The sequence below is a fragment of the Salvelinus fontinalis genome, chromosome 3, assembly GCF_029448725.1.
Source record: "Salvelinus fontinalis isolate EN_2023a chromosome 3, ASM2944872v1, whole genome shotgun sequence".
Lineage (NCBI taxonomy): Eukaryota > Metazoa > Chordata > Actinopteri > Salmoniformes > Salmonidae > Salvelinus > Salvelinus fontinalis.
In genome coordinates this window covers 74210013-74233643 of record NC_074667.1, presented here as the reverse complement: position 1 = coordinate 74233643, position 23631 = coordinate 74210013, and the positions used below count along the sequence as shown (strand labels likewise).

General features: G+C 41.9%; 1 protein-coding gene across 1 annotated transcript in view; it reads left to right on the top strand.

The window, feature by feature from the left end:
• Positions 1–1377: 1377 nt before the first annotated feature.
• LOC129851587 (immunoglobulin-like and fibronectin type III domain-containing protein 1) overlaps positions 1378–23631 on the top strand; it is a 36965-nt gene continuing 14711 nt past the window's right edge. Inside the window, exons 1-13 of the mRNA XM_055918196.1 lie at positions 1378–1417; positions 5595–5717; positions 5882–6021; positions 6247–6346; positions 6469–6495; positions 6601–6649; positions 6867–7056; positions 7167–7280; positions 7379–7541; positions 7676–7948; positions 8051–8599; positions 19465–19595; positions 19859–20000. Of these exons, the coding sequence (XP_055774171.1) occupies positions 1378–1417; positions 5595–5717; positions 5882–6021; positions 6247–6346; positions 6469–6495; positions 6601–6649; positions 6867–7056; positions 7167–7280; positions 7379–7541; positions 7676–7948; positions 8051–8599; positions 19465–19595; positions 19859–20000 (2041 nt within the window). The remainder of the gene's footprint in view (positions 1418–5594; positions 5718–5881; positions 6022–6246; positions 6347–6468; positions 6496–6600; positions 6650–6866; positions 7057–7166; positions 7281–7378; positions 7542–7675; positions 7949–8050; positions 8600–19464; positions 19596–19858; positions 20001–23631) is intronic.

Here is a 23631-nt window from a genome sequence, read left to right as displayed (position 1 = left end):
GCATGGATAGGACGTGCCAACAATATCGCAACTAGAGAATCTGTGGATTGTTAATATACTTGGAGATTTAAAAATGATGTCCTAGGATGATTTGGAGTTCCTAGGTGCTGTTAGTACTCATCATTTTGAAAACATACAGTTCTAGGGAACAACAATGGGAATACAATACATGGAAATAAGTCAACGAAGAGCACTACCCTGTTAGAAATAAAGGTGCTATCTAGAACCTAACGAGGTTATTCGGGTGTCCCCGTAGGAGAACTCTTTGAAGAACCCTTTTTGGTTGCTGGTTGAACCCTTTTGAGTCCCATGTAGAACTCTTTCCACAGAAAGTTCTACCTGGAATCAAAAGGGTGCTCCTATGGGGATAGCCGAAGAACCCTTTTTCCTAAGAGTGTATAACGGAAGTAATACAAAAAAAAAAAATTCTCTTCACTGAAACATTATTTCTTTATTCTGTTGCTATGATTGACATTATTACATTCTGATAGACAGTGTGCCTATCGTTTAATGAGGTATGTGACCTATGAGCTTGCTACCCAGGGGACACAAATGGATTGAGTAGGATCCCTTGAAATAGAGAATCCCATAAATGTGTTTACCATTGGTTTAGCGTTACTCCTGACGCAATACATATCAAATCAATCTTAATATAACTTTATTGGTCAGAGTGATCAATTTTGAAGGTCAAATATAATGGGGAACTGAGAGAGCAAAACCACACATTTCCCTAGGCCTTCAGTCCATACTTCAGATAATGTGTATCCTATTTTGTAAGACTGCTGGACAAGGACTTCGCAACATTAAAATGAAAGACATAGTAATAGACATTATTTGATCAATTCCCAGAATATTTGCAAAATCCGATTCTTGAGCCCCAAATATTTCCTCATTACCAAATGTGGTATTAGGGTGATTAAACTATTGGCACAGCCGTTAGTCTCTCGCGGTAGTTACACTGAGTCATTCAGTCGTCCGTCGTCATGTGAAATTTCATATTCCCCATTTATAGTGCCAGCATCTCTTGGATGACTGTCAAGGCTGTCTCGAGGCATGGTGATACCTCATGACAACCAGGACAGGACACGATAAGAGGGATTCAGGTCTGGATGGATATGTGAAACTGAATGACCTCAGAGTAAATAGCATTGAGGGACTGTCTAATGTCTTCCTAATATCCTGAGTATGTTCCTGCACTAATCAAATCTCTAATTATTTCATAAATGAGTTTACAAAACATACCACAGTAGTAAGGTGTTATGAAAAATGTATGAATCATTTTCTGAATTACAAAAGTATATCTTTATACAATGTTCTTTCAGACATAAACAGCTTTCTAACTCTCTGAATTGGCCTACAACAAGTCCAGATATCAGTATGAAGATACCAGGGGCAACTGCGCCCCCACCAGGGCAGGGTAAGTATCATACATAACACTTGACCTTCTCTACCCTTTCGGCCAAAACATTAGTTACATTTGGTTGATCCAAATCACCCAATAGCAAATATTACTTTTAGTTTAAAGGAGTACAGCAACATGGAAATGATGGTCCTACTGCTGATAGAAATAGCTAGACAAGAGAACTAAACACACATTTCTATATAAGACCATCCTCTATCATCTTCAAGTTCCCCCTGACTTTGTGCAATCTTTCAAGCTAATATGAGTGGGTTATTGCAGGCTAAGCGCTTTATTTGATTGGTTAATGAAAGTGCCACAACCATTGGGAAAGGATTTTAATGAGAATAAAATTATAAAAAAATATTTTGTACACTCTGGCCAAGTATATGAAACAGACATCAACCGCTCGTTCCTCTGAAGCATCTTGGTCACATCTATCTTTGCATCTGTCAATCTCAAATCTCTTGGACATTATTTGAAGAACAAAACACATCCTTGTATTTTTCCTAACCATCTGGTTCCCTGCAAACAAATCTTGTGGACATGTTGGTAGACATCAAACTGAGCACTTCTCAACTTGTCCAATGGTCCCAAGAACTTCCCTTCAAACAAGCAATATAAAGGTGCAGGAAAAAACATTATAATCTAGAGAAGCACTGTCATCCTTACTTCATTACGTTTCATTTCAGTAGATGCTCTCAGTGAGTGCTCTTAGTGAGTGCTCTTATACATTTTTGTGCTGGCCACCGTGGGAATCGATCCCACAACAATTGCCATGCTCTACCAACTGAGCCACACAGTACAAGGTACTTGAAGGAAAAGATGGTAAGACTATCTCCAAACAATGCAACCCTGATTAGGATGACACAAGAGATGGAATGAATGGACACTAGAGATACTCTAAATGAAATCCATCATCTCCGTCTCTCCCCTTTGGCAATCCATCTTTTATCTATTGGGACCACTGACTCCAGGCAGAAAGATTTTGTATGGTAGCACTGAAAGATACCTCAAGATGCAACGTGGTTTGCAGGAACAGTCATTAGTATTGTGCTGTAAAAAAAAATCATTTTTCTAGGCTTGAACTGGGAAATTGTTTAGGAGATTTTCAGTAATAAATAACTTTTACCCAACCAGCACCCTCTAACACATGTCCTGTATCTGTCTTTTAGCATTTTATTTTTAAATGCCTGTTTCATTTAATGCTACAATTAAATTACAATTAGAATGAATTCAAGTAGTGCTACCTGTCCCTATTTCTACATTGTTTGTTATATGTTGTAGCTCTTCTTGTATGTTGTACACATTGCGTAGCCCACTGTGATATATTTTAGTATATGTCTGTCAGTGTGCCTTCTCTGTTATTGTTAAGCCAAAGCTGTGCCAGTTTGTCAGTATGTTAGTTCTATTGTATGTCTCCATTCATGTGCGTCATATGCTTTAACTAGCAGAAGATTACTGGGCGCCCCAGGGTCAAGGTAGGAAGGTTAACTTTTGGAAATGCACTGCAACCTAAAGATCCATGCCATGTTTACAGTGATCATATTTTAAAGAATCACTCTAAAAAAAATCACTTCAGGATGGGGCAGAAAAGAATCAAGTGTGTTGAAGGAAATCAGTGCTCCCATTATTGATGATACCCCATCCTCCTGTAAAAATTGATGTGATTTTATGATTATCAATGTAATTGATAATGTAATTGATAATCCTGATTGTTACCGTAAACCCTGTCCTAGGTGGGCTGAACATTCTGATGTTGCTGTTTTTCAATTGATGATGACACTAAGTAACATCATACGGTAAATCAGTAAGGCCATTCAAACTTGATTACCAGTTTAGCTGATTTCATGTTCATATTAAGTGATGTGTGGGAGCAAATTAAATAACAAATAAAAAGTGCACCACCTTGTAAAATTCAACATCTAGCAACTTCGTCAATAGATTCTAGCTTCTTGTTGTTATGGCTAAGGTTTTTAATGGCAGTCACAGTGATTCGGGTGTGAGTCCTAGTGTGGGATACCCCCATTCACCATTGGTGTCAAAAGTGGGATAACATCATTGAAAACATGTGTCTGAGGCAAACGTAGCTTTTCATAATCTGATAGGAAGTTGTGTATTTCTTTACTAGAAGCTTGAGAACATAATTTTTGCTATAATCTTGCAATTTTTCAGTACAACATCTCAACTTTATATTTTATTTTTAAGAAATGTGAAATGGGACAGCCGTTAAACTGATAATTAAATTTGTATGGCCTAAGACTAAGTGGCAAGAAAATATTCATTTCCAGGGCCAGGGTTAATTTTAAACATTTGAAATAAAGTATATGATTTGAATTACTAATGATACAAATATTTACTCCACTCCTTTGAACAAAATATTCTTCCAATATTTTTCACTGGGGTTAACTATTCAATTTGTTTCCATGTGAAGCAAATAAGAAATACATTTCATTCGAATTACATAAATGTTTCTATTTTCTTTATGCTGTGGAAATGAAATGTTGACCTCTTGTGGACGGTTGTCTAAAATGCACCTTGAAAAGCAGCCAACCAAAGTAGTACTGCGCCAGGTATAAAATTGAAGTGTAAGAGTGTACACTTAAAACTGGTGTGAAAATATACTGACTACACAAAAAAAAACATGCATGCATTCATTGATGGAACAGGTGATAAATTATAAATATGACACAAGAGATGGAATGAATGGACACTAAAGATCATCTTAAAGAAATCAATCAAGTATTATGAAATTTGATTTCAGCCATCTCTATCTCTCCTCTCTGGCAAATCCATATTTTATCTACTGGGAACAACATTGACTCGAAAGAAAAAATATGGTAGCAATGTGCTGGGCAGGCATAGTCATTTGTATTGGGCTGTAAAATAAAATATTTTTAGAGGCTTGAACTGGGAAATTGTTTTGGAGATTTTAGTACTATAAAATGGGTGTATTGAATAGTTTTTACCCAACGAGCACCCTCTACCACATGTCCTGTGTCTGTCTTTTAGCAATTTGGAGAAATGCCTGCTTCTACAATGTCCCTATTTTTACCTTGTTTGTCATAAGTTGTAGCTCTTCTTGTATTTTGTATGCACTGTGTAGCCCACTGCGAGATATTTTTGCATATGTCTGCTTTCTCTGTCAGTGTTAACGAACTGGGCACACACTGGTTGAACCAACGTTGTTTACACGTTATTTCAATGGAATGGAATAGACGTGTAGACATAAAGGAATAGATGTTGAATTGACATCTGTGCCCAGTGGGAAGACCAAGCAGTGCCAGTTTGTCAGTATTTTGTTCTGTTGTCTGCCTCCATTCATGTGCGGCATATGCTTTTACTAGCAGAAGATGACTGGGCGCCCCAGGGTCAAGGTAGGAGGGTTGACATTGGGAAACTGCTGAAATGCACTTCAACTCAATGCATGCTATGTTTACAAGTGATCATATTTTTAAAGAATCTCTCTGGTTAAAAAAATCACTTCAAGATGGTGGAGAACAAAATTGGTGCACACATAATTAATGCTCTGTACACGATCCCCCCATCCGCCAGTGAAGATTTATGTTATTTGAAGATTATCCTGATTGTTACTGAAAACCCTGTCCTGGAGTGCTGAACTTTCGGATGTTGTTGTTTTTCAAACGATTAAGCAAATTAACGTTAAAGACATCCGAATGTTAATTAGTAAGTGACGATACAATGTTCCTTTCCAGGACCAAGTTTCAAGTAAAATATTTAAAATAAAGGATATTATTTGAACTAGCTACTAATGATCTAAATATTTACTGATGTTTTTTTAAACAAAACGTTTTTCCAATATTATTCACTGGGGTTATGTATTGTATTTGTTTCCATGTAAAGCAATACATTTATTTAGAATAACTTCAATCTTTCCATTTCACTTTTATTTTTGCTGCAGAAATCAAATATTGACCACTTGTGGAGGAATGACTAAAATGCACCTTCAAACGCAGCCAACCAAAGTAATACAGCCCCATGTATAATATTGATGTGTAAGAGTGTACTTTTTTTTAAAAACTGGTGTGAAAATATACTGACCTACACAAAACATTCATGATGTTTTGTAATATTTCTCTAATTCAGGAGATGTTTCTTATATGTTGGTTGCTGTTTGGTCTTGTTTCTTCACAACAACTTGGAGCTGAGAGTATTTGTTTTCGGACTTCAACAGTGGCTATTAAAAGAAGATCCAGAGTCCCTGGAGTTATGATAACACAGTTTGTGGAGGAAGTACCAGAGGGTATGTCCACCCCCGACTTCACCCGCAAGCCCATCGCTTTGACGATCCAAGAGGGTAGGGTCTCCTGTTTTTGTACAAACTGACGTGCACAAACTTGATTTCTGGGCTGTAAGAAGACTTTGTTTCTAACAGAGTACATTAACATTTGGTGACTTTCAGGTATAGAATTAAATAGAGCATTAATGTTCATAGTGCAATACACATATCTATGCTTTCAGGTAAATTAGCCTTTTTCAAAAGTATTGTAAGCGGAGTGCCTAAACCAAACATCACCTGGGCCAGGAACAAAGGCCCGCTGGAGGATCCAACGAAGTATATCAGTAGATATGATGAGACTATGGAAGAATATTTTCTTGAGGTAAGTAGGAGCAGCTAATGGCACGCACAACCAATTTCAACCCTTTAAATTGTCATTGTCTAATAATTATTCAACTGAAAAAACAAGTGATTGTGCAAGGATGCCAATGCAGGAGAAAGCCTTGCTATTACATTTCTCTCTAAAAGCACTAGACCTACAGTATGTCTGGTGTGGTATCGACCGAGTGTAGGGTTAAATCTCACTGCAATGTTGTCATTTCATCAGATACCCAATGTAAAAGCAGAACAAGCTGACACCTACAAATGTTTTGCCGCCAATGAATATGGAAGGGCAGTTTGCACTGCCACCTTGAATGTTATTGAGGGTGAGAAATGAATTGATTTATGTCATTAGGATGATTCATTGAAATGGCACTGTGTTCACTTGCTAAAACACATTTTCTATTAGCAATACTCATCAGAAAAATATATTGTTTTCTATTTTCAGTTGGATTCAAGAAGAAAGCGACAACAGGTGTGAAAATTATTGTATATCCTAATATTACACAATTCCTTAGCGCATGAAGATTCAAGAATACCTATTTATCCGGCTAGTTATTTTAATTCTTAATCTTTTTAGGTCCAAAAAGAGCGGCACCAGAGGATTTCAGAAAAATGCTTAAGAGGAAGTAAATTACTGTTCCAAGTACAAATATCCAAAACTATTACTTCATGTCCCGTTTTGGGAACAGACATGTACATTTTTGGAAACCATTTATTAATTTCCAGAATTTTTTGGGGACTATACTTCAGACAGACATATCAAGGATAGTGTTGTGACAAATAGATAAGGATGGCCAAACACTAGTTTCTCCAGAGTTTTAACTCTTCCTATTCCCATTTAAGGGTTGTGCGAACTAAACCACAACTAAAGAAGACTGAGGGAGAGATTGATCCAAAGTTCTGGGAGGTGATGCTAAGCTCACCTAAGAAGGACTACGAGAAGGTCTGTATGGAGTATGGAGTCACTGACTTCCGCTGGATGCTGAAGCAGCTGAACTTAAAGAAGAAAGAGAGAGACGAGGAACAGGCAAAGGTATCAGCGATGATGCAATAAGGCATTCAATTTACAGATTACTGTACCTTGTGGGTAATAATTTACCCTCTTGCTTTAGTCTCTCCTGATCCTCTCTTTCAATTTTATAGGTTGTTGAAAAACTTGAAAATCTGAAACACATTGAGGTGAAAATCGATGGCTCAGCAGAGTTTGAACTGGACATGGAACTGAAGAATCCCAACAGTCAGGTTTTCCTATTCAAGGTACGTCCTCTCTCCCACCATGGAAGCCAGTGACAAGCTAATTGATTCACAAAATCTGTTATGAAGTGCATAATGTGTTTGACTTTTCTGCCCAAAAGGATGGGGTCATGGTTCCCTATTCTGACGACGGCAGCGGGAAGCACAACCTAAACAAAATTGGCAAAAAGTATATCTTTAGCATCAACAACCTGATGCCAGACGACGCTGGATTGTACCAGGTGGACGTTGAGGATGCCAATTGTTTCTCAACTGACTTTAAGAGTAAGAATGCATCTTCTTCTACCTTTCTGTATGACCAATTTAGCAACTGTAACACAGTATATCATTTGATAATTCTTGAGGAATGTTTGAGAGAAATGTTTCCCACCAATATCGTACTGTCTTTCCCTCTACAGTTATACCAGTGGAATTTGTTGTCAAGATTCAGGAGGTGAAGGCTAAGGAGAGAGAGGATGCCGTGTTTGAGTGTGTCTTGTCCCACCCCTTCCCAAAGATTGTGTGGACTGGAAAGAACATCCCTCTCGAACAAGGGGACAAGTTTGACATCACTGTGTCAGAAGACCACCTCGTTCATAGCTTAAAAGTGAAAGATTGTGCCCAAGTCGACAAAGGAGTCTACACTGCCATGGCTGGCATTGCCTCCTGCAACGCTTGGCTTATTGTGGAAGGTGGGACAACTGTGATACAATATTTTCTAAGCAAAAACTAACATAAACATGAAGCCTTATACTTGAACTTAAACCCCTCTTTCCCTGTTCCTGTTAACTCAGCCGATAATGACCCAAACATGCGTGGGAAAAAAACGTCCCGTAAAACCACCACGGCTGGTGGTGGAGGAGAGGACCTGGCTAAGATAGCCGCAGAGCAGTCGGCTAAGCTGCAGAAGGAAAAGGATGACCTGTATGCAGCCAGACAGGCCCAAGCAGAGATGGACGCTGCGGACGCAGCCAGACGGGCCCAAGCAGAGATGGACCCTGCAGATGCAGCCAGATGGGCCCAAGCAGAGAAGGACGCTGCGGACGCAGCCAGACGGGCCCAAGCAGAGAAGGACGCTGCGGACGCAGCCAGACGGGCCCAAGCAGAGAAGGACGCTGCGGACGCAGCCAGACGGGCCCAAGCAGAGAAGGACGCTGCGGACGCAGCCAGACGGGCCCAAGCAGAGAAGGATGCTGCGGATGCAGCCAGACGGGCCCAAGCAGAGAAGGATGCTGCAGATGCAGCCAAACGGGCCCAAGCAGAGAAAGACGCTGCTGTTGGAGCAGGAGCCGGAGCAGGAGCCGGAGCAGGTGCCGGAGAGAGGGATGGAGAAGGACATGGAGGTAAAGGTAAATGGTTCAACAACTTTTTCTATCACAGTACATTAGGAAACTCAATGTTGCCTACATTTAAGGACATTGTTTAGGCAGTAGTGTTTTGTTGCTCTTGTTGTGTTGCTGCTAATGTAAATGTTGTAAGCAGACTGACTTGATGACGCTTGTAAACTTTATAGTTGCTGCCAAAGATAAATAAGGAGATAAGATGTATGATATGTGCATTGGTTATGATAATCAACTTGGAGAAGAAGTCGAGGCCTGGAGTGGGGTGAAATACCAGACTGACCGATTCTCTGGACGTGACGTGGTAAGAGAAGACAGAGGTTGACTATTGCATGTTAGATAAGGCCAGTAATCAAAGTCATTTAGAATAAAATGGCTGTGATATTATGTATGATATATAATCACAGATTGTAGATGAATCATCAAGAAAAAAAATATGAACCACTGACTGTCACGATCGTCTTCTTGAGAAGGGAGAGAGGACCAAGGCGCAGCGCGTGAAAAATACATCTTCTTTTAATGAAGGAAAAAACAAACACTTACAAAATGAACAAAACAAACGATCGTGAAGCTAAACTGAACTAAGTGCACACATGCAACATAGAACATAGACAATTACCCACAAACACATGATGCCCATGGCTGCTTTAAATATGGCTCCCAATCAGAGACAAATGAAAGACATCTGTCTCTGTATGAGAACCACTCAGGCAACCATTTACTTACCTAGAAACATTCACTAAACACAAACCCATACACTAAACCCAACACCCCCTTTTCCATATAACCACCCAAGACGAGACAAAACACAAACATTCCCCATGTCACACAAAACCTGACATAGAACGAGGAGGGTCCGGGGTGGGCCCCATCATGGCGGCGGCTCGGGTGATGGACGTGGCCCCAACTCCACCACTGAAAATACCAGCTTTGGTGTCTCTGGTAGATCCTGGCTGGCTGGCGACTCTGGCTGCTCATGGCTGGCTGGCGACTCTGGCTGCTCATGGCTGGCTGGCGACTCTGGCTGCTCTTGGCTGGCTGGCGACTCTGGCTGCTCTTGGCTGGCTGGCGACTCTGGCTGCTCTTGGCTGGCTGGCGACTCTGGCTGCTCATGGCTGGCTGGCGACTCTGGCTGCTCATGGCTGGCTGGCGACTCTGGCTGCTCATGGCTGGCTGGCGACTCTGGCTGCTCATGGCTGGCTGGCGACTCTGGCTGCTCATGGCTGGCTGGCGACTCTGGCTGCTCATGGCTGGCTGGCGACTCTGGCTGCTCATGGCTGGCTGGCGACTCTGGCAGATCCTGGCTGATTGGCGGCTCTGGCAGATCCTGGCTGATTGGCGGCTCTGGCAGATCCTGTCTGGCGGAAGGCTCTGGCTGATCCTGTCTGGCAGAAGGCTCTGGCTGAATCTGTCTGGCGGAAGGCTCTGGCTGATCCTGTCTGGCGGAAGGCTTTGGCTGCTCCTGTCTGGCGGAAGGCTCTGGCAGCTCCTGTCTGGCGGAAGGCTCTGGCGGCTCATGGCAGACGGGCGGCTTTGCAGGCTCAGTACAGACGGGCGGCTTTGCAGGCTCAGTACAGACGGGCGGCTTTGAAGGCTCAGTACAGACGGGCAGTTCATGCGGCGCTTGGCAGACAGACAGGTCAGACGGTGTTGGTCAGACGGGCAGTTCAGGCGCCGTTGGGCAGACGGCAGACTCTGCCGGCTGAGGCGCACTGTAGGCCTAGTGCGTGGTGCCGGAACTGGAGGTACCGGACTAATGACACGCACCATCAGGCTAGTGCGGTGAACAACAACAGGGCACACTGGACTCTCAAGGCGTACTATAGGCCTGGTGCGTGGTACCGGCACTGGTGGTACCGGGCTGGGGACACGCATCTCAGGGCAAGTGCGGGGAGGAGGAACAGGGCATACTGGACCCTGGAGACGCACATTAGGCCTAGTGCGTGGTGCCAGAACTGGTGGTACCGTGCTGGGGACACGCATCTCAGGGCTAGTGCGGGGAGGAGAAACAGGACGTACTGGACTCTGGAGACGCACAAAAGGCTTGGTGCGTGGTGCCGGAACTGGTGGTATCGGGCTGGGGACACGCATCTCAGGGCTAGTGCGGGGAGGAGGAACAGGACGTACTGGACTCTGGAGACGCACAGGAGGCTTGGTGCGTGGTGCCGGAACTGGAGGACTGGTACGTGGGGCTGCTACAGGAGGTGCAGGACTAGGAAGGCGTACAGGAGGCCTGGTTCGTGGGACTGTCATTCCCAGACGGTTAGCACGCACCTCAGGACGAGCATGGAGAGTTGACTCAGGTAACATCACTTCCCGCACACGCTCTGTCGGGTGGATTTTGTGCCTCACGCACCAACACAGCAGCTCCCTCATTTCACTCTCCTCCAACCTCCCCAATAAATCCTTAACTTCTTATGGCTGCAGGGCGGTGCCGGTACACTTATGACAACAGCCAGCTCAAAGTGCAGGGCGCGAAATTCAAAAGATGTTTTTTTTTAATATTTAACTTTCACACATTAACAAGTCCAAGACACCAGATGAAAGGTACACATCTTGTGAATCAAGCCAATATGTCCGATTTTTTAAATGTTTTACAGGGAAGACACAATATGTAAATCTATTAGCTAACCACGTTAGCAAAAGACACCACTTTTATTACTCCATCAGTTTTTTACTCCATCAGTAGCTATCACAAATTCGACCAAATAAAGATATAAATAGCCACTAACCAAGAAACAACTTCATCAGATGACAGTCTGATAACATATTTATTGTATAGCATATGTTTTGTTAGAAAAATGTGCATATTTCAGGTATAAATCATAGTTTACATTGCAGCTACAGTCAGAAATTGCACCGAAAGCAGACAGAAAAATTACAGACACCAATGCCAAATAACTAAATACTCATCATAAAACATTTCTGAAAAATACACAGTGTACAGCAATTGAAAGACAGGCATCTTGTGATTCCAGACAATATTTCCGATTTATCAAGTGTTTTACAGCGAAAACACAATACAGTGTTATATTAGCTTAGCACAATAGCAAACATAACAACAGCATTGATTCAAGGCAAAAATAGCGATAACGTATAAACCACCAAAATATATGAATTGTTTCACTAACCTTCTCAGAATTCTTCAGATGACAGTCCTGTAACATCATATTACACAATGCATATAGAGTGTGTTCGAAAATGTGCATATTTAGCGGCACAAATCGTGCTTATACAATGAGAATAGTGTCCATAACGTCAAGCAATCTGTCCGGCGCCATCTTGTAAAGGCACCTACTCTTATCGAAAACTATTCATAAACTTGACAAAAAAAATACAGGTTGGACAGCAATTGACAGACAAATTAGTTCTTAATGCAATCGCTGACTTACATTTTTTAAATTAACGTTACTGCGCAATACAGGCTGCGATAAAGTAAGGCTACACTGCAAGTAATGGCGGGTTATGCATTTTACTTTTTCCAACAGAACAATGAATTATCAGCATAAATAGTTCTTACTTTTTGATGAACTACCATCAGAATCTTGGGAAGGGTGTCCTTTGTCCAAAAGAATCGTTGCTGGGTTGGAGAATGTTGTCTTCCACGTTGCAATTAGCAGTAAACAATAGCCATGTGGGCCAGAGATACCCAACTTCCTACAACGTCACGAAAATAAATACCCGAAAATCGCAATATTCTGACATAAACTGATATAATTTGGTTTAAAATAACAACACTACGATGTCTTCAACACCTATATCGAATAAAAACAGAGCCGGATATATCTAGGAGCTAAAACGGGAGCTTCTAAAATGACATGCCAAGACCCTCGCTGCGTCAGAGCGAAGAGTGGAAAGATGGGACACTTCGGTTCCAAGCAATTTATAACCTTTGGGAACTACGTAGAAATTCCATTTCAAGTCTCCCTATTCGCTGACACCCAGGGGAAGGCATATGCAGTGCATCTCAACCAATAGAGGACAGGCAAATTAATACACAGGTCTCAAAACAGTCAGCAAAATTCTGCATTCTGACATACACATAGGAAAATTGCTCTAAGTCCAGTTCTGTTTCACCCACAGATATAATTCAAACGGTTTTAGAAACTAGAGAGTGTTTTCTATCCAATAGTAATAATAATATGCATATTGTACGAGCAAGAATTGAGTACGAGGCCTTTTTGAAATGGGCACCTTTTATCTGGCTACTCAATACTGCCCCTTGAGCCCAAACAGGTTAACAGTCTCTGTATCATTCCCATTGCTCACCTCCAATATCAGCCCGACTGGCTCAGGTTCTTTCTTAGGGTCCACACGGGTAGCACGGGAAGTTGACGCAGATCTCCTATCTGGACTCGCCACACTCCCCATGAGCCCCTCCCCAAGAATTTTTTGGCGTTTCCTCGAGTGCTTCCTACCGCGCATTCGTGCTCCTTGCTCCAACTCCATAATCCTGTAACCCTCCTCGCACTGCTCCAGCGAATCCCAGGCAGGCTCCGGCACTTTCTCTGGATCGCACGCCCACCTGTCTATCTCTTCCCAGGTTGTTCTCCACATATCCTTTTCCCGGGTCCATTCCTCCACTAAGCGCTGTTCCATCCTTTCACGCTGCTTGGTCCTGGTTTGGTGGGTAATTCTGTCTATGTCAGTGTGTAGTGGTCAGTGTCAGCACCATTTTGTTTATATAGCTTCACGGTCGTCAGTTTGTTGTTTTGTTTCGTTCGTTGCTCTTCTCTAATAAAAAGAGAATGTATTTCTCACACGCTGCGTTTTGGTCCTCTCTTCAAAGTCAAGACGATCGTGACACTGACTATGAACTAGAGCAAAAATTGATGTACATTTGGTACGAATATGTAACATTAAATTAAAAAGTTTTTACCTCAAATTGTTAGTGGGAAAATTGATGTCCAATGGTCTTTGCTGGGGTTATCATCAGCAACTTTCCGTAGCTTTTTTGATAATTTGCTAACCTTTTTACACTTGTACATACAAATGTGTGTAACTACATCCGAATGTAGAAGATTAAACTATTTCCAGAAACTTTTGATCAAGCTTAACCCTAAAAGGTGCTGGTTTCCTTCATTTCAGTCTGATCTTTAAACCTAATGGCAGCTGTGGTTTAAATGATAAGCTGACACAATACTGCCTGAGGGAATCTCAGCAAAAAGTAGGGAGCTTGTTGGATGTTAAACTCTGACTTCAATGTATTGACATTTCTATATGGTAGCTTAATTTGTACTTGACAAATAAGTCGACCTTAGATTCATTATTTCTATCAAAGATTTGTTGTGGGACTTTTTATTGAAGATTGACTTCAGCCTTTGATTTATAAACAAAGCCTTTTTTGCTGTGTAGACTTCTTTTGCAGGCTTTGTCAGCAACAGACCAGGACTTGCAGTACTTCCTAGATAGCACTACAGAGAGACATATACCAGTTAGCTGATAAGTACTGGTGGGTTGTCACACTCATCATATCAAGGGCCACGTTCAATTGACAAACTTTGTTAAACCTTGCAGATAGAAATCCCATGAATAGAGCCTATGTGATTCCTTATTTCTACATGTCGGAGAGGCATGTTTGTTCTACATAGCCTATTTCTATCTGAACGTTTCAAAACGTTGCATCCTGCTAAACGTGCCCCAGAGGTGCATTAACTACCTTCATCCAAACAAAGTCCATAAATGTGTATTGTCAATAACCTTTTTTTTTACTAAAAGCAAAAAAAGTTTTTTCACTTCAAATATTATATTTAAGCAATAAGGCCCGAGGAGATGTGGTATATGGCTAATACAGTATACCACGGCTAAGGGTTGTTCTTAGCACGACGCAACGCGGAGTGCCTGTACACAGCTCTTAGCTGTGGTATATTGGCCATATATCACAAACCCCCGAGGTGCCTTATTGCTACTATAAACTGGTTACCAACCTAATTAGAGCAGTAAAAATAAATGTTTTGTTATACCAATGGTATAATGGTATACCGTCTGATATAACATGGGTTTCAGGCCATCAGCATTCCGGGCTCGAACAACCTGGTTTATAATCATTTATAAGACACAGTAAACATAACTCAATAACTTGTTTATCTGTATTATTGATGTCAATGTGGTACAACCAACCATACAAACCAAAACTGCCAGTTTGTGCACTGCCTAACCAATCTATATGTCTAGTTCATATCATTATCTTGTCAGTTGTCATATTTAACCTTGCTTATTTTGTTTAATTTCAATCGAATATCTACATGACCAAAAGAATGTAGACACCTGCTCGTCGAACATCTCATTCCAAAATCATGGGCATTAATATGGAGTTGGGCCCCCCTCTTCTGCTATAATAGCCTCCACTCTTCTGGGAAGGCTTTCCAATAGATGCTGGAACATTGCTGCTATAACAGCCTCCACTCTTCTGGGAAGGATTTCCAATAGATGCTGGAACATTGCTGCTATAACAGCCTCCACTCTTCTGGGAATGCTTTCCAATAGATTTTGGAACATTACTGCGGGGACTTGCTTCCATTCAGCCACAAGAGAATTAGTGAGGTCGGGCACTGATGTTGGGTGAATAGGCCTGGCTCGCAGTCAGTATTCCAATTAATCCCAAAGGTGGTCAATGGGGTTGAGGTCAGGGTTCTTTGCAGGCCAGTCAAGTTCTTTCACATGGATCTTGACAAACCATTTATGTATGGACCTTTCTTTAGGCGCGCGGGCATTGTAATGCTGAAACAGGAAAGGGCCTTCCCCAAGCTGTTGCCACAAAGTTGGAAGCACAACATTGTCTACCAAACTTTACTGTTGGCACTATGCATTGGGGCAGGTAGCATTCTCCTGGCATCCGCCAAACCCAGATTCGTCCATCGCACTGCCAGATGGTGAAGCGTGATTCATCAGTCCAAAGAGTGCGTTTCCACTGGAAGCTTTACACCTTTCCAGCTAACGCTTGACATAGCACATGGTGATTGTATGCTTGTGTGTGGCTGCTCAGCCATGGAAACCCATTTCATGAAGCTCCTGACAAACAGTTACTGTGCTGACGTTGCTTCCAGAGGCAGTTTGGAACTCGGTAGTAAGTGTTGCAACCAAGGACAGACGATTTTTATGCAGTACGCACTTCAGTACTCGGCAGTCCCGCTCTGTGAGCTTGTGTGGCTTACCACTTCATGGCTGAGCCGTTGTTGCTCCTAGGCGTTTCCACTTCACAATAAGAGCACTTACAGTTGACCGGGGCTGCTCTAGCAGGGCAGAAATGTGATGATCTGACTTGTAGGAAATGTGGCATCCTATGACGGTGCCACGGTGAAGGTCACTGAGCTGTTCAGTAAGGCAATTCTACTACCAATGTTTGTCTACAGAGATTGGATGGCTGTGTGCTCTATTTTATACACCTGTCAGCAAAGGTGTGGCTGAAATAGCCAAAACCACTCATTTGAAGGGGTGTCCACATACTTTTGTGTGTATTTATAGTGTATTTATAAAAATGCCAATTTACAGATGAGATCATGAGGAAAGAGGTGATGCCTTACCTGTTTAGATTATCCTGACTACGGTATGATGTAAACGCAGCAAGAAAAAGAAACGTCCTCTCACTGTCAACTGCGTTTATTTTCAGCAAACTTAACATGTGTAAATATTTGTAAGAACATAACAAGATTCAACAACGGATACATAAACTGAACAAGTTCCACAGACATGTGACTAACAGAAACGGAAGAATGTGTCCCTAACCAAAGGGTGGGGGGGTCAAAATCAAAAGTAAAAGTCAGTATCTGGTGTGGCCACCAGCTGCATTAGGGGGCAGTATTTGGAAGTTCGGATGACTGACTTGCCCAAAGTAAACTGCCTGTTACTCAAGCCCAGAAGCTAGGATATGCATATAATTGGTAGCATTGGATAGCAAACACTCTGAAGATTCTAAAACGGTTAAAATAATGTATGTGAGTATAACAGAACTGATATGGCAGGATAGAACCAGAGGAGAATCCATCCGGAAAAGTTTTGTTTTAGGTCACAGGCCATTTCAATGCTAGTCTATGGGATATTTAAAATAATTTCTCCCAGATTGCAGTTCCTATGGCTTCCACTAGATGTCAACAGTCTTTAGAAAGGGTTTCAGGCTTGTTTTTTTTTAAATGAGCAAGTAGTTGAAGTTTTTCAAGGTGTCCCTCATTAGGACTCTAGACTAGTGGCGCGCGTGAATGAGGGCGTTATTTATCTCCGGTATTGAACATACTACATTCCGTCTTAAATTGTATCGTTTTTTACATATTAGGGTAGCTGAGGATTGAGTAGAAACGTTGTTTTGATGAAGTTTACCGGTAACATTTGGGATTCCTTAGTATGCATGTTGAACGAGTGGAACGGTGGATTACGCAATCAATCGCGCCAACTGAACACACTTTTCTGGGATATAAAGAAGGACTTTATTGCTGGTGGCATTGTCATGCTGGAGGGTCATGTCAGGATGAGACTGCAGGAAGGGTACCACATGAGGGAGGACTATGTCTTCCCTGTAACGCACAGCATTGAGATTGCCTGCAATGACAACAAGCTCAGTCCGATGATGCTGCGACACACCGCCCCAGACCATGATGGACCCTCCACCTCCAAATCAATCCCGCTCCAGAGTACAGGCCTTGGTGTAACACTCATTCCTTCAACGATAAACGTGAATCCGACCATCACCCCTGGTGAGACAAAACTGTGACTCGTCAGTGAAGAGCACTTTTTACCAGTCCTGTCTGGTCCAGCGACGGTGGGTTTGTGCCCACAGGCGTCGTTGTTGCCGGTGATGTCTGGTGAGGACCTGCCTTACAACAGGCCTACAAGCCCTCAGTCTAGCCTCTCTCAGCCTATTGTGGACAGTCTAAGCATTGATGGAGGGATTGTGCGTTCCTGGTGTAACTCGGGCATTTGTTGTTGCCATCCTGTATCTGTCCCGCAGCTGTGATGTTCGGATGTACCGATCCTGTGCAGATGTTGTTACACATGGTCTGCCACTGCGAGGACGATCAGCTGTCCGTCCTGTCTCCCTGTAACGCTGTCTTAAGCGTCTCACAGTACGGACATTGCAATTTATTGCCCTAGCCACATCTGCAGTCCTCATGACTCCTTGCAGCATGACTAAGGCACGTTCACGCAGATGAGCAGAGACCCTGGGCATCTTTCTTTTGGTGTATTTCAGAGTCAGTAGAAAGGCCTCTTTTGTGTCCTAAGTTTTCATAACTGTGACCTTAATTGACTACCGTCGGTAAGCTGTTAGTGTGTTAACAACCGTTTCAACAGGTGCATGTTCATTAATTGTTTATGGTTCATTGAACAAGCACGGGGAACAGTGTTTAAACCCTTTACAGAGAAGATCTGTGAAGTTATTTGGATTTTTACAAATTTTCTTTGAAAGACAGGGTCCTGAAAAAGGGCCGTTTCTTTTTTTGCTGAGTTTACTTACCTAATGTTACATCCTTAGCTAAGGACCCTGGGACTAAACACCTCCCTCTGCAACTGGATCCTCGATTTCCTGACGGGTCGCCCCCAGGTGGTGAGGGTAGGTAGGAACACATATGCCACACTGATCCTCAACACTGGAGCTCCCCAGGGGTGCGTGCTCAGTCCCCTCCTGTACTCCCTGTTCACCCACGACTTCATGGCCAGGCACGAGTCCAAAACCATCATTAAGTTTGCAGACGACACAACAGTGGTAGGCCTGATCACGACAACAACGAGACAGCCTATAGGGAGGAGGTCAGAGACCTGGTCGTGTGGTGCCAAGACAAAAACCTGTCCCTCAACGTGATCAAGACAATGGAGATGATTGTGGACAACAAGAAAAAGAAGACCGAGCACGCCCCCATTCTCATCGACGGGGCTGCAGTGGAGTAGGTTAAGAGCTTCAAGTTCCTTGGTGTCCACATCACCAACAAACTAACATGGTCCAAGCACACCATGACAGTCGTGAAGCGGGCATGACAAAATCTATTCCCCATCAGGAGACTGAAAAAATTTGGCATGGGTCCTCAGATCTTCAAAAGGTTCCACAGCTGCACTATCGAGAGCATCTTGACTGGTTTCATCACTGCCTGGTATGGCAACTGCTCGGCCTCCGACCGCAAGCACTACAGAGGGTAGTGTGAACGGCCCAGTACATCACTGGGGCCAAGCTTCCTGCCATACAGGACCTCTACACCAGGCGGTGTCAGAGGAAGGCCCTAAATATTGTCAAAGACTCCAGCCACCCTAGTCATAGACTGTTCTCTCTGCTCCCACACGGCAAGCGGTACCGGAGCACCAAGTCTAGGTCCAGGAGGCTTCTATAATAGCTTCTACCCCCGACTCCTAAACATCTAATCAAATGGCTACCCAGACTACTCGCATCGCCCCCCCCCCTCCCTCTCCACACCACTGCCCCTCTCTGTTGTCATCTATGCATGGTCACTTTAATTAACTCTACCTACATGTACAGTGGGGCAAAAAAGTATTTAGTCAGCCAACAATTGTGCAAGTTCTCCCACTTAAAAAGATGAGAGAGGCCTGTAATTTTCATCATAGGTACACTTCAACTATGACAGACAAAATGAGAAAAAAAATCCAGAAAATCACATTGTAGGATTTTTTATTAATTTATTTGCAAATTATGGTGGAAAATAAGTATTTGGTCAATAACAAAAGTTTACTATTTCAACTAACCGGTGCCCCCGCACGTTGACTCTGTACCGGCAACCCCCTGTTTGTATTGTTATTTTTTACTGCTGCTCTTTAATTATCTCTTATTCTTATCTGTATTTTTTAAACTGCACTGTCGGTTAGGGGCTTGTAAGTAAGTATTTCACTGTAAGGTCTACACCTGTTGTATTTGGCGCATGTGACTCTGATTTGATTTGATCCAGGTGTTCAATTCCTTAATGGACTGGCTGATATTAATGGCAGCCTTGGGGAAACAGCGGAACTGTCCTGCAAACTGAGCCATGAGAACTGTGAGGGAGTCTGGCTTAAAGACGGGCTACTAGTGAGTGCAGTATTCTTCAATCACACAAATAGAGTGTTCTTCAACCTTGTTCCAGGAGACACACATGGTGTGCAGGCTTTTGCTCCAGACCAATACCAACACATTTGATTGAACTAAACAGCTTGATAATGTGTATATATTGTCAAAGTTAAACTACGGGAAATAATACCCATTAGCAAATAAACTATGACAGTTGAATGAAAAACAAGATGCTATTTTCAGTCCCCTACTGGATTGAATCCATTCTCTATTTCTGTCATCAGCTAACTGATGAGGATGGGCTGAAAATCATCCAAGATGGAGCCAGTCACAAGCTGGTAATTGAAAACTGTAAAAAAGATGATGCAGGAGTCTATTCATTTGAGGTGGATGGTCATAAATCTGAGGCAAAGTTCACTGTTTCAGGTAAGGATGGATGGTTACTGTGGATTGCATCCAAGATCAGGAAATGCTTTTGTAAGGCTATTGTTCCCTTGATTAGAGCACTTTAAGATAGATGGAATGTGTCCTACATAAAACATTTATACATCATTATATAAATGTGTTTATTCATCTGTTATACATGTGTTCATATTTTTTTTAGCAACCAAGAAAAAATTACGGTAGGCCTATGTAGCATAAAAATGTGTGTTATTCTGTAATTTATAAATCACAGTAAATACAGTGCATGTTTGGAAAGTATTCAGACCTCTTGGCTTTTTCGACATTTTGCTACATTACAGCCTTATTATAAATGGATTCAAAATGTTGTTTTCTTCCCCTCATCAATATACACACACACACAATACCCCACAATGAAAAAGCAAAAACAGGTTTTTATAATTTTTTTGCAATTTTATTAAAAATAAAACATTGAAATATCACGTTTACTTAACTATTCAGACCAATTACTCAGTACTTTGTTGAAACACCTTTGGCAGTGATTACAGCCTCGAGTCTTCTTGGGTATGATGCTCTGAGCTTGGCAAACTTATATTTGGGGAGTTTCTCCCATTCGTCTCTGCACATCATCTCAAGCTGTGTCAGGTTGGATGGGGACCGTCACTGCACAGCTACTTTCAAGTCTCTCCAGAGATGTTCGATCGGGTTCAATCCGGGCTCTGGCTCGGCTACTCAAGGACATTCAGAGACTTGTCCTTGCATTGTCTTGACTGTGTGCTCAGGGGTGTTGTCCTGTTTTAAGGTGAACCTTCCCCCAGTCTGATGTCCTAAGCACTCTGGCAGGTTTTCATCAAGAATCTCTCTGTTTGTTGCTATGTACATCTTTCCCACGATCCTTAAAAGTCTCCCAGTCCCTGACACTGAAACAAATCCCCACCAAATGGTGCTGCGACCACCATGCTTCACCGCAGGAATGCCAGGTTACCTCCAGACATGACGCTTGGCATTCAGGCCATCAGACCAGAGAATCAAGTTTCTCATGGTGGGAGTCCTTAAGGTGCCTTTTTTTTGGGGGGCTGTAATGTGCCTTTTACTGAGGAGTGGCTTCCGTCTTGCCACTCTACCATAAAGGCATTGGTGGAGCGCTGCAGAAATGAATGTCCTTCTGGAAAGTTAGCCCATCTCCACAGAGGAACTCTGGAGGTCTGTCAGAGTGACCATCGTGTTCTTGGTCACCTCCATTGCCGAGGCCCTTCTCCCCCGATTGCTCAGTTTGGCCGGGCGGCCAGCTCTGGAAAGAGTCTTGGTGGTTCCAAACTTCTTCCAATTAAGAATGATGGAGGCCACTGTATTCTTGGAGACCTTCAATGCTGCATAATTTTTTGGTACCCTTTCCTTGATCTCGACACAATCCTGTCTCGGACCTTATATAGACAGCTGTGTGCCTTTACAAATCACGTCCAGTCAATTGAATTTACCACAGATGGACTCCAATCAGAGTAGAGACAGTAGAGACATCTCAATGATGATCAATGGAAACAGGATGCAACTGAGCTCAATTTGGAGTCTCATAGCAAAGGTTCTGAATACTTATGGAAATAAGGTATTTCTGTTTTTATTTTTATAAATTTGAAAACAATTCTAAAAACCTGTTTTTGCTTGATCATTGTCGGGTATTGTGTGTAGATTGCTGAGGATTTTTTATTTATTTCATTCATTTTAGAATAAGGCTGTAACGTAAAACAGAATGAGGAAAAAGTCAATGGGTCTGAATACTTTCCGAAGGCACTGTATATCCAAAAACAAATGCATGTCAATATCTCTGATGTTAGAATGTTTGATTGAAAAATTGATTGTTTAGCTCAATAAAGTTACTTTGAGATGATTTGGACATGGAACACAAAACATTGGAGATACTGTATTGACTTGCATTGGTTTTTGGACAAAATTATTTTAAAGTTTGGAGACCAAAACCAAAGCATGGTTTCTGTCTTACCTTGTCCATAGACTGCTTACAGAGTAAGTCAACCAACATGTAATTTTGTAATTTGAGTGAACTATCCCTTTTCCTTTGTGTATCTAGTTCCATTGAGTAAGAGCGTATATAATATGTTTGCGATTTACAGCAGAGATTTGTGGTGCATTACAAACTTTGACATTATACTAAACTATCCTGTTGCTGCAGGAATATTTTCCTGCTGTAATCAAAATGGTTCAAACTAAGATCCTACATCTTAGTACGACAATTTACGGCTAAGATTATAAGGAAAGTGTTGGTGCAGTACCCACTTAGAGACTATATTATTACGATTTCTGCTGTCTTTATTTATTTATAGATCCAGGTGCTCAATTTGTTGGATGCGGACTATCTGATATCGAAGTTAAATTTGATGAAACAGCAGAGTTGTCCTTGACACTAAGCAGTCCGAATGTTGAGGGGTTCTGGTATAAAGACGGAAAAGAGGTGAGTGTAGTATTCTTCAATCCCCAAAATACAGTCAGTGTTTATTTCAACCTTGGTCCAGGAGACCCACAAGGTGTGCAGGCTTTTGCTGCAGCCCAATACTAACATATGTGATTCAACTAAACAATAGCTTGATGAAGATAAATCATGATGGGAAAAATGCAACTATTGAAGTCATAAAAGTGAAAAGTAACTATTTGGAAAGATTATATGACAGCTACATGACAAACTAGATTATATTTTATCCTGTTGGATTTAATGTGTTCTCTATTTCTGTAATCAGGTACCTTGTGATGACAGGGTGAAAATCATCAAAGAAGGAGCCTCTCACAAGCTGGTCATTGATAACTGTAAAAAAGACGATGCAGGAATCTATCACTTTGAGGTGGATGGTCGTAAATCCAAGGCAACGCTCACTGTGCAGGGTAAGAATGGACGGTTACAGCATGTGGGTTACATCCAGGATCCGGAAATACATCTCTAAGGCTGATGTTCCCTTGATTAGAGCACTTTAAGATACTGTACATGAAATTGAATGATACATCAGAGTGAAGTATGTTGATTAACCTGTTATACTGTACATCTCCGTTCATTCCAATATACTTTCTCCCCTGCCAATACTGCCAACACTGACAATTGCTGTTATGAACATGGATAACAATTCATCACCTCACTTGGTATGTAACATTACATTGCTGCTGTTCTCTGTAATTTATAAGACACAGTAATTATATAACTTGCTGGTCTATATTCATTATGACAAATGACAATGGGGTATAATATTTGAAGCCACCATTCTGTGAACTTCTTAAACAATCTATAGTCCCCATCATTATCTTGTCAATAGTTATATGTAATCTTGTTTATTTTCGGTTCATTGCTATTGCATATGTCTTGAGCATACAGATGTAGGATCTTAATTTGATTGCTTTTGTAGCTGATAATAGTTGCATTCTGAGGTTTAAAAAAGGCTTCTAAAGTTTTTAATTTCCACTTAAAAATGTCAGACTTGATTTGCCCGAGAAAAATGTATTGAACACTGCACAAAATGTCCATTAATTATAATCCACATACAGTTGAAGCCGGAAGTTTACATACACATTTGCCAAATACATTTAAACTCAGTTTTTCACAATTCGTGACATTCAATCCTAGTAAAAATTCCCTGTCTTAAGTCCGTTAGGAAAACAA